The sequence below is a fragment of the Pangasianodon hypophthalmus genome, chromosome 11, assembly GCF_027358585.1.
Source record: "Pangasianodon hypophthalmus isolate fPanHyp1 chromosome 11, fPanHyp1.pri, whole genome shotgun sequence".
NCBI lineage: Eukaryota > Metazoa > Chordata > Actinopteri > Siluriformes > Pangasiidae > Pangasianodon > Pangasianodon hypophthalmus.
The window spans coordinates 4,027,901-4,039,288 of NC_069720.1; the positions used below are offsets into that span (position 1 = coordinate 4,027,901).

The following is an 11,388-nucleotide window of genomic DNA, read 5'->3' on the forward strand; positions in this document are numbered from 1 at the left end:
TTGCTAGCGTGAGGTGCCTTGAAGTCGAGCGCTAACGTGCTTGACGTTTTTGTCTCTGTGGGAGATCTGATTTCAGGCAGACTGCTGGCAAGTTAGAAGATAATCTATAAAAATCTACAAAATGTTTATGATATACTTTTACTTTAAAGTAGTGCTGGCTTGTACCTCAGACAGTAATTTTTAGTGTTTATCTGTAGTTTATGCATTTCAAACTCCATTGTATCAGGCCACACGTACAAACACAGAATGAATTTTGCATAAAAGAAAGATACTGAAGCTAATCTTTTTAATGAACAAATGGGACTATGCACTTAAAGTATTCTTGAAATTTTTTTTACTTACAGGCATATATTACAATGTTAAAGTAAATGTTTATCAAAAGCCACATGTAGGATTTAATACCATGTGTTTCTTGTGCAAAACAAAGCTGTGATCTGTGATCTTTGGCATCTATGCCGCAGGCTGATAGAGTAAGCAGCATTTTTTCCCCAGAAATATTATTTGATTTTATTTCGGTTCAGATTCCTGTGGGATGAAAATTCCATGCAGGTCCAGGTGAACAGCTGTGTTAACTGAGGCACGAGCGATCTCCTTGAAGGTCTTCGCGTCCAGCACCAACATGAAGGGTGACTTTTTGGGATTCACTGAGACCACAGATGACAAGATAACACCTAAAGAGAAGCCAAATGTTTCCCTCATTACACAACTAGAACTGGAATTCATAGGTATTTGCTTTATAATGTATATTTGTGCTGTATTCAAGATGTTTACCGTCATCCTCATCCACAGCACCTGGTGATGCCACAAACTTTGGTTCAGATGGGTAGCAATCCTCTTCTATCCATTCTAGGTGTGTTTTGGTATTCGTGTCTACTTTTGCGATCTGCAAAGTTTTGAGCATCAAGATTAAGTAACTATTATAAATATTAGGTATGTAACTGAATATAAAGCCATTATTTGGAATGAAAAGATAACAGATAACAGATAAACAGATACACATACAGATATGAACAGGAGGTGCACTATTGTGTTTTTTTGTTGTTGTTGTTGTTTTTTACATTTTTACAAATGTACCAAAGTTTTTCATAAAGGTTTTTACTTTAACATGAGTGCGTGCAAGCTGTCGTATATTAACATGAAATGTTCATTAACATGACCATTAAAGTGGCCCTACGTGATTTACAATGTCCATTCATTCATCCTTAGTAACTGCCTGGTCAGGGTCGCAGTGGTTTAAATTTGGCTATTAGTTTGTTTATATTTTGGGAAATAGAACCAGCTAAATTCTTTAGAAAATATAGCAACCGTACATTACTATTTGAGACAAATTATGAACTGAGGTTGAAGGACTGTCAAAGCCAGAATTCACGGACCACACCTACTTCAGTTTTAAATCTGAATATAGATATAGATACGGATATACAGATACAATCATTGTCATTGCATTTCACTCCTAATAAATATACACTCAGTAACATCTTTATAAGGTACACCTTGATTATACTACATCCACTGACTGTTTTATCAGTGTAGGCTACCTAACTGTCTTACAATAACTGACTGTAGTCTGTGTCTGTAGCCTGTGCACAGTGAATTAGCACCCTCTACACCATCAGTGGAAAGGTGCCATAGGACAAAAACTGACCTGATATGGGGCCTCATTTATCAACCGCTTAGTAAAACTATGCATAAATGTATTTATAGGCCAAACTGAACAAAAAATTCCTGTCAGATTTACAACATACTCGCACACGTGTTTGCCAATGCCAATTTATCTTTATTGAACTATATCTACACAAAGTTTGACATATAGGGTACAGAGTTTAAGTGCATATTACCTTATTTGCTTGTGGTGACCACTCCATCATAGAGCCATAGAAATATCTGTACTTCTTTCTGTTGTATTGGTAATTGATTCCAGGTAACTCTAAACCTGAAGAGAAGCCAGACAGACTGCACTGCACATCTGATATCCAAACATAATCGTATTGTAATATAGCATTATTGCTAAAAATAATAATGAAATTACTTAAAAACAAATCAAACATTTACCATGAAACAGTGTTTCTGGAGTACAGTACAAGGAACCGTCTTTCTGGAAGACTGCTGTAGCTGATGTGCCCTCTAGCCTCACAAGATTCTTGCCCAATGGATTTTCCTATAATCCCAAAACAACAACACTTTTGAGACTTTTGAGACTTTAAAAATTAACATGCATATTAATATGGAGGATGATTACCTTGAGGTCAGCATTGACAGGGATGACGAATCGCTGACAGACTGGTGGTGAAAAATCCTTACTCATCTCAGTGAATTTCTGCGTGTCCTGCTTCATGTAGTCTATGTAGAAAAGGTCATAGACACTGCTGTCTTTATATGTGATCAGGTCAAACACTACATGGCCGTCCTCCTCATAGGCATTGATGTGATGGAAAACCACAAACGCATCCCCATAGAACTTAGTGTTCAGCACAAGCCCTGTCTTCCTGTCGATTATGTGGAACAGAGTCTGTGAGGAAACAAACAAAAAAGATAGTGTAAAAGTATTCAGACCCAATGAACCTTTCCAAATTTAGTAGTGTTGCAATATGGAATTGAAGTGGACTAAATTTGGGTTTTGACCATTTGATTTACATAATATGTCTAACATTTAGGTGTGAACTTCCTCCATTTTGTCGATACTTTTTGACCCTGAAACAAAGCTCTACATTTGGAAGAAGCCCAACACTCCTCATCATTCTGAGAACAGCATCCCTTCAGTGAAGCATGGTGGTGGTAGTATCATTGTGTTATATGGATGCTTTTCATCAGCAGGGACTGGGAAACTGGTCAGAGTTGAGAGCAAGATGGATGGATCCAAATACAATGCAATTCCATATGAATACCTGCAAGATAGGTTCGACTTCCAACAAGCTACACTGGAGAGGTTCAAAACCAAGACCCTGAATATTCTAGAAGGGCCCATTCGAAAGACAGACCTCAATTTGATTAAGAATCTGGTGCGAGACTTGAAATTTGCTGTTCAATGGTCTGCTGCAAGTATTCTGTGATATGGGAGATGCTTATGCACTATATCATGGGATAATGATAACAACTATAAACAGATCTAAACAAGGGATCAGTAAAATAGTAATAATAATAATATCGTGAGCTAAAAGTTTTGCTTACAACATCATCTTTGTCAAAACTGAGGCACTTGCCCCAGGAGACTCCTCTGAAGTAAGCTGTGGCCAGTCGGATAATGTCCAGCTTTAAGGGCTGCTCAACGAAGATAATGTAATTATCTGTCATCCCGAAACTGTGGAAGTAGCTTGGGTGGAGCTTTGAGCGGAAAGGAATGGAACAAATCTGTTGCAGATTCTTCAGTGCAAGATTTTTTTCTATAATATATAAATGAATATAATATATAAATTAATTTATATAAATGTAATGATTTAGGGTATAACATAATGTACTGTATGTCTGCAGAATTATTTACATAATATATTCAACATTTTAGATTAAAAATAACATTTTAAATCTGTTTACGTGGCGCTTCTGCCCTACAAGTCCCTAAATAATAATAATAATAAATAATGACATTAATAATAATAATAATAATAATAATAAAAAACGTGTGATTTGCCTTGCAGCCAGAACTACTTTCTGAGCTGCTGTAATAGAAAAAACATCTTCTGACCGATCAGAATCGAGAAATCAATAGCACTATGGCATGAAATGGACTTACAGTATATTCATTAAGACGAGTCAAATAATTACAGAGCCAGTTAACTACATACTTCTGCTGTCCTTTGTATCTGATGTAGCAGCAGGCACCTTGAAGATGACATATCTGGGTCCGCTCAGTGCCATGATAGCAGTGCCCATGTTATAGGTATTTCCCTCATCATCATAGTGAGGGTGTGCTGTTGCCAGGTTCAAGGCAATATGGTTTCTATAATTGACCTGAAACAGTTCAAAACACAAACCAAATCCAGACATCATCTGATGCTGGACAAAAAAAAAAATCCAAGAAATTATAATATTTGCACTTACTCTTCCCATAGTGTCAAGAGTCACTGGGTTGATTTGGTTGATGTAGTTTATTTCCGATGATGTGTAGTAATCATCTCCATATCGTATTATATTCACAATGTTATTGTCTGTGAAATCTGGAATGACACTGAGCATGTAGCTGAAGGCTCTGAAAAAAGTGGTAAGAATTGTTAAGTCAAATTCATCCATTTCTTGGCAAGAAAAATGACTCAAATAAGGGTCTAATTACTTTGAGAATATATTCTTGCAGGGATCGGGGTAGGCCATTGTCCCAAATTCTGACACCACAATCCTGTTGGCAGTAATGTTTTTCATGTAAGTGTCACTCCTGAGGAATTTGCTTCTGTAATATACATCACCTGGCAAAAAAGAGGCCCCATATACAGTCAGGTCCGGAAGTATTTGGACAATGACAGAGTTTTTGTGATTTTGCCCACCACAATGGATTTGAAATAAAACAATCAAGATGTGATCGAAGTGTAGACTTTCAGCTTTATTTTAAGAAGTTCCACAAAAATATGGCATTCACCATTTAGGAATTACAGCCATTTTCAGCAAAGTACCTCCATTTTCAGGGGCTCAAAGGTATTTGGACAAAGTGACATAACTGTAAATATAACCGTAATTTTAATACTTGGATGAAAATCCTTTGCAGTCAATGACTGCCTGAAGTCTGGAGCCCGTGTTCTCAAAACTCAAATTCTGAGTTTCCTCCCTGGAGATGCTTTGCCAGGCCTTCACTGCAGCCACCTTCAGTTGCTGCTTGTTTGTGGGTCTTTCTGCCTTCAGTCTTGTCTTCAGTAAGTGAAAAGCATGCTCTATTGGGTTGAGATCAGGCAACTGACTTGGCCTTTGAAGAATATTCCATTTCTTTGCCTTCAAAAAGTCTTGAGTTGCTTTCGCAGTATGTTTAGGGTCATTATCCACCTGCACTGTGAAGCGGCGTCCTATCAGTTTTGTAGCATTTGGCTGAATGTGAGCAGAGAGTATAGCCCTATACACCTCAGAATTCACCTTGCTACTTCTGTCAGCAGTCACATCATCAATAAACACCAGTGAGCCCATTCCATTGGCAGCCATACATGCCCATGCCATAACACTGCCTCCACCATGTTTGACACATGAAGTGGTGAGCTGTTCCTTTCTTTTGCCATACTTTTCTCTTCCCATCATTCTGGTACAAGTTAATCTTGGTTTCATCAATCCAAAGAATCTTATTCCAGAACATGGGAGGCTTTTTTAGATGTTTTCTAATGATTTTCTAAGATGAAGTCTAATCTGGATTTCCTGTTCCTGAAAGTTACCTGTGGTTTGCACCTTGTTGTAAACCCTTTGTATTTACATTCATGAAGGCGTCTCTTGATTGTAGATTTTGACAATGATACGCCTCCCTTCTCCAGAGTATTCTTGACTTCTGTTGATGTTGTGAAGGGGTTTTTCTTCACCAAGGAAAGGATTCTGCGATCATCCACTTCAGTTGTCTTCTGTGGTCTTCCAGGCCTTTCGAATGTTGTTGAGCTCACCAGTGCTTTCTTTCTTTTTAAGAATGTACCCAACTGTTGATTTGGCCACACCTAAGGTTTTGCTATCTCTCATATATTTATGTTGTTTTTTTCAGCTTAATGATGGCCTCCTTCACTTGCATTGAGATCTCCTTGGACTTTATATTGGTAGCTCCAGTAGAACAGCTGCCAAATGCCAACTCACTACCTGATATCAACTCCAGACCTTTTATCTGCTTCATTTGTCTTGAAGCAACGAGGGAATGGACTGCACCTGATCAATTAACTTCTTGTCAGTCAGTTGTCCAAATACCTTTGAGCCCCTGAAAATGGAGGTACTTTGTTGAAAATGGCTGTCATTCCTAAATGATAAATGCCATATTTTTGTGGAACCTCTTAAAATAAAGCTGAAAGTCTATCCTGATTGTTTTATTTCAAATCCATTGTGTTGGTTTATAAAGGCAAAATCACAAAAACTCTGTCATTGTACAAATACTTCTGGACCTGACAAATGTAATATATTTATATGTATGTATGTATGTATGTATGTATGTATGTATGTATATATATATATATATATATATATATATATATATATATATATATATATATACACACACACATACATACAGTATTGTGCAAAAGTCTTAGGCACCCTATTTTCTTTTAGTACAAACTTTGTTATAGATTTTTATTTTATGATTACATTATTGATTCAGTATGAAAACATTTTAGATTCCAAACATTAGTTTTCCAGCACAAAATTAAATGTTAGAGCAAAATGTTTCTATGTCAGAAAAGAAAGCAGCATATTACTTAAGAGACACTTTTCAGACAAAAAAACATGATGAAGGCTGCTGGGTTTGACAGTCAAAGTCTCCAGAAGAACTGTGGCTGCTTCTGCAAGATGCTCAGCAAAACTTACAGCTCATTTCCTTATAAAACTGCACAAATTGTACCTGAGACTACTATTTTTTTTTTTAAAGTGAAGGATCGTTACACCAAATATTGACTTTGTTTCATTTATTAGTGTTTACTGCTCTTTATAGTTTTTTTTGAAGGCATCTTTGCTCTACAGAATTTCTTTGCACTTTTGCACAGTACTGTACATATATATATATATATGTCCAGAATAGGTCGCCATATTTGTTTCTTTCAGCATGAAACCACACAGTGGCACTAGATACCAGAGAATACAACAAATTTATTTATTGACTGACTTACCTTGCTTAAAAGTGAAACTGTGAATAAGAGACATTCCATCAAACCAGTGATTATACGACATATTCCCAATGGAGAAAAGTCCAGGCCCATTGCGTAGAAGTGTCCCCTGAAGCCACGGTGGGATTGCACCTTCAATGAATACAAAATACTAGTCCATAATACCGAAAATCCAACACCTCACACACAATTTTCCTATTTTAGAATAATAATGAAGACATTAACACTATGAAAGAACACATATGGAATTGTGCAGTGACCAAGCAAAGTGTTCAACCATTTTATACATCTTCTCATCCAGCTTCATGATGGGACTTCACCCAGGAGGCTTTTCTTAAAGTGCACTAACAGGCAAAGCTCCTACATGTACAATTTCTACATGAAAACTGTCTGTTTGGGAAAATGGTTTCATTTTATGCAAAAGCTGCTTATTTAAAAAAATAAGAAGAAGAAAAAAGATTTTTATTCAGAATAAAATTATACATGGGCATTAACTTCACTATTCATATTTTTCTTAGAAACTAATTTCAAACTTAAGCCTTTACCATAATGTCTTTTAGACGATAAAAATATATATTCATAAAATAATATAAAATATATATTATTTTACGCTTACCTGACACCTCTGCTTTGACCGGTTCCGGTGTCTCTGTGCCATTTCTGCAGAAGATCGCCTGCATGATGTGGGCTGATACTACAGAGGTTTGCTGGTGCAGAGAGAGTTTTCTTCATTGATCTTGTAACTTTGACCCTTATTACCTAAAACAGACATTGACCCTGCTTCTTTGTGCAATCACTTGCATGTGTTGAGAGCAGACTTTATAATATAGCTGCAAATATCGTACACTGCAATATAACCAAATCAGCAAAGCTTGAAGCTGCGGTACAGATCTTTTGGAGCTTTTTGGATTTGGAGAGCTCTCTGGTAGAAATATGATATTACATGCAACTCAGGGGAGAACTTTTTTTTTTTAAATGTTAGCTGTGCTGCAAACCTCTTTCCTGAGTTGCTAGTTGCAAGGTAGTACATATTTAAGTAGTTCACAAAAGATATAGAAATTATACTTCAGTGAAAATAGAGATAGAAATAGAGTAACTTTTATTACTTACCTAAAACTGTTGGATGATTTTTGTTTTAAGGCATTTATGCCATTTTGCATCATTCAGTCTGTTACTGTTTATACTGACTAAAGCTACATAATTTGCTAATGAATTCAAGAGAAGTTAATGATCATGTAAATAACCAATATTTACCATTAGCTAGAATTCAACTTGCTGCCTAGCCAGTTATGTTAGTTACTTGAATCGATGCTTGCCTAACTTGGCATTAGCAAGAAAACAGGCTAACTTAGTTAAGTATATCTAGTTAATGTAAGCAAATTAGCAAAATTTTCCTCAGCATGTTTTTTTTTTTTTTTTAATTAGTCAACGCCTTCTAGGGAAGCAAAGGAGACAGCTCATACAAAATGAGTCTTTGCTTACTCCAGCAGTATTGAAACCTTTAACTGAGGTAGGGCCAGGATTGCTCATCCTCAATTTCATCACTGCAGTCTGGTGGCTCGTCCATCTTCAGATGCACACAGATAGATATAGCACTAAGTACGTTATTTAGAATGAACAGGTCATAGCAGATGATGAACTGGCAAGATTCTTGAGGTGCATCCCAAATCTAATACTTATACACTATTCTACACCATTTTGTAGTATAAATACTGTGAGTAGTGTGTTGAAAATTCCAACAAGAAGTGCACTTCAAGTACCCGAATAATGCACTTATTTAACCTAAAAAAAAAGTGTAGAATGTTGGACACTTCACACATTCAGCTTTGCTTACGTAGCGGAAGAGGCGGCGGGGCTACCAGGCACTGAGCTGGCTCAAATTTGCTCAGAATCAAAAATGGTCATAAAAGGTAACATTGACATAAACAATAAAATGAAGAAATTCATTTTCGTTGACTCTGGGTACCATTATACTCTACTCTAACCAAGTAGAGTATAAATATGCCGAAATAATACGTAACCAGAGTAACAAAGTGCAATTAAGTTTTTTCCACTCCTGGTGACCTGTTACCGATGCTTAAATAATTAGCCCCAGTGCACACAAAATCTCCGGGGTGTTTCAACCGGTGTTACCTGTCACAACTGTCGCTGACAGGTTTCATGACGTTTGAGTTTAAGCTAGAAATAATCAGCCCCAGCACCATCCCCAGCACCATCCCCAGCATCAGCCCCAGCATCAGCCCCAGCACGAGCCCCAGCACGAGCCCCAGCCCCAGCCCCAGCATCAGCCCCAGCCCCAGCATCAGCCCCAGCCCCAGCATCAGCCCCAGCATCAGCCCCAGCCCCAGCATCAGCCCCAGCACAAGCCCCAGCACCATCCCCAGCATAAGCCCCAGCATCAGCCCCAGCGTCAGCCCCAGCACCATCCCCAGCGTCAGCCCCAGCACCATCCCCAGCATCAGCCCCAGCATCAGCCCCAGCACCACCCCTAACATCAGCCCCATCCCCAGCATCAGCCGCAGAACCAGCATCAGCCGGAGCATCAGCCGCAGAACCAGCATCAGCCCTGGGCTCAGCATCAGCCCCAGCCCCAGCCCAAGGATCAGCCCCAACACCAGCATTAACCCCAGCACCAGAATCAACCCCAGTGCCAGCATCAGCCCCAGCACCAGCACCAGCACCAGCCCCACCATCAGCCCCAGCCCCAGCCCCAGCACCAGCATTAACCCCAGCGCTAGAATCAACCCCAGCATCTAATTCATGCCAATCTGTGTATTTTTTACTCATGACCTTTAGTGCTCTGTTAGCCTATTTACAGCAGCTAGCACAGCACTTTGCACAACACAGTTTCGATAATTAAAACATCACACTCTGTACTATTATACTTTGTCACTACACCAGTGACATCATTACCAGTTTTGGGGAGCAGTTATGCTGCCTTCACGTGCTATGTGAATTTTCCTATTTCCCACTTCTGAAGTGGTAATTTACCAGTATGTCGTGTTCACATGCTTTGTTGTCGGAAAGAACATGAAGCATGAAACGACGCCAGGATCATTCATCCATATTTCTTTTTTCCTTTACTTTTATTCTGACACCATAACACATAATACTCAGCTAGCTAGCTTGCTGATGATGGAATTCTGGTGAAATACAAGTTATTTTCACGGTGTAAAAACGTACAGCATGGTTGCTGATATGGTACATAAATGAATACGAGCAAAACGACAAGCACTAACAATTAGCTGCATTTAGAAACATGAACAAAACCTGCCATTCAGCACAGAAACTGTTCTCTCTTCCGCTAGGTTGAAAGTTTAGGATTTCTCCCATCTCAGAAAGTCGGGTATCAAAATGATCTTCGAGTTTCCCAGTTGTCATTCATGCGCAACTTCCTTGTGGGAAACCCGTATTTACGGTAATTCTGATAGCACGTGAAGGCAGCATGAGCCACAAGCAGCGATGCTACTATCTTAACTAGATTTTTGGTAATCTGTCAGGAACTGAACACATTTTTTTAAAAAATAATGTAGCTTTTCTTGTAACTACCTACTTTTTCACCAAGTAAGCGACAAACAAAGCTACACAGCTACACTTTTTCACTGTATCTTGCTGTATATCAGACGCTCCAAACTTCTTTTTCTTCCTTTAGCCATTATAAGACGCTGAAGTGCGCGAGGCAGAGCTGTGTTTATGGAAAGCCAAAAGAGTTACATAGAAACAAAACCTAGTTTTGTATGAAATTAAAGGTACAATAGTCAATTTTTGTTCACTTACTTGTTCAAATAACCTGCAAGATATGCAGAACATGATTAACCACAAAAACAATGGATTAATCAGTGTCCTTAGCGAAAGTTTATTAATTTACTGAGAAAAACCTGTCTGGAAAACTGACTTCCAGTCCAGAATGTTTGTGTTTGGACCCGCCTCCTGTCAATCATTTTGTAGACATTACATGGGCCATCTAAGATCCTGAGAATGGAGGAGCTTCATGAACATGGATGGGAATCATACGACTGTCGAATCCACCTAATCTTTAGAGAACGACTATTTAAAAAAAAAAAAAAAAAAAAAAACTAATCTCACCTAACGCACCTTTAAGAAATAGGGTGAATTCAGAAATTCAGATATATTTGTGAATGTCCACCTTCCCCAAGCTTTCTTGGCAGTAATAAAAACAAAATAGCCCAACACATGATACATTTGTTGACTATCTATCCGGTCATTTACACTAATCACTAACCTCACGACCATGACTTCTAGCACAAACTGACTGTGTGTGAGCCCATGCTGAGTCACGCAATTCTGCGTACTGTTGACCTTGGAAAGTGTACATTATCTGTGTGCCATAGGTTTTGTCTAACACCAATCAATACTAATACCTGTTCCTAATAACTGGATGCCTCAGTTTTTGGACATTAAACATATAGGTCATTATTTCTTTATCACATTTTAAGTGACACTCCTAATTATGGTATTTAGTAATAACCCTTTTGCTTTTTTATGGTAGGAACTTGCCTCCTTATTCATTATATAAGAAAAAAAAAAACACTTCCTAACTTGCTGTTACAGGGAATTAATCAATGAATGGTGGTGTAATGCAGTTGGATGCCAAGCAGAGTTACTGTAC

General features: G+C 38.2%; 1 protein-coding gene across 5 annotated transcripts; it reads right to left on the reverse strand.

The window, feature by feature from the left end:
• Positions 1-272: 272 nt before the first annotated feature.
• Positions 273-10,583, reverse strand: bco1l (beta-carotene oxygenase 1, like). Of its 5 annotated transcripts, XM_034308410.2 has the most exons (13): positions 10,312-10,460; positions 8,241-8,325; positions 7,375-7,465; positions 6,762-6,890; positions 4,265-4,394; positions 4,036-4,183; positions 3,780-3,945; positions 3,169-3,380; positions 2,240-2,509; positions 2,053-2,158; positions 1,839-1,933; positions 772-883; positions 273-671 (listed from the first exon to the last, which is right to left on the reverse strand). In XM_034308410.2, the coding sequence occupies exons 2-13, from the start codon at positions 8,298-8,300 to the stop codon at positions 508-510; spliced, it is 1,683 nt and encodes a 560-aa protein (XP_034164301.1). In that variant the 5' UTR covers positions 8,301-8,325; positions 10,312-10,460; the 3' UTR covers positions 273-507. The 5 variants fall into 5 exon arrangements, with proteins under 5 accessions (XP_034164301.1, XP_034164302.1, XP_026786670.1 ...); XM_034308411.2 differs by lacking the exons at positions 8,241-8,325; positions 10,312-10,460 and adding an exon at positions 10,536-10,583; XM_026930869.3 differs by lacking the exon at positions 8,241-8,325 and having other exon boundaries at positions 10,312-10,461.
• Between the last annotated feature and the right edge of the window lie 805 nt (positions 10,584-11,388).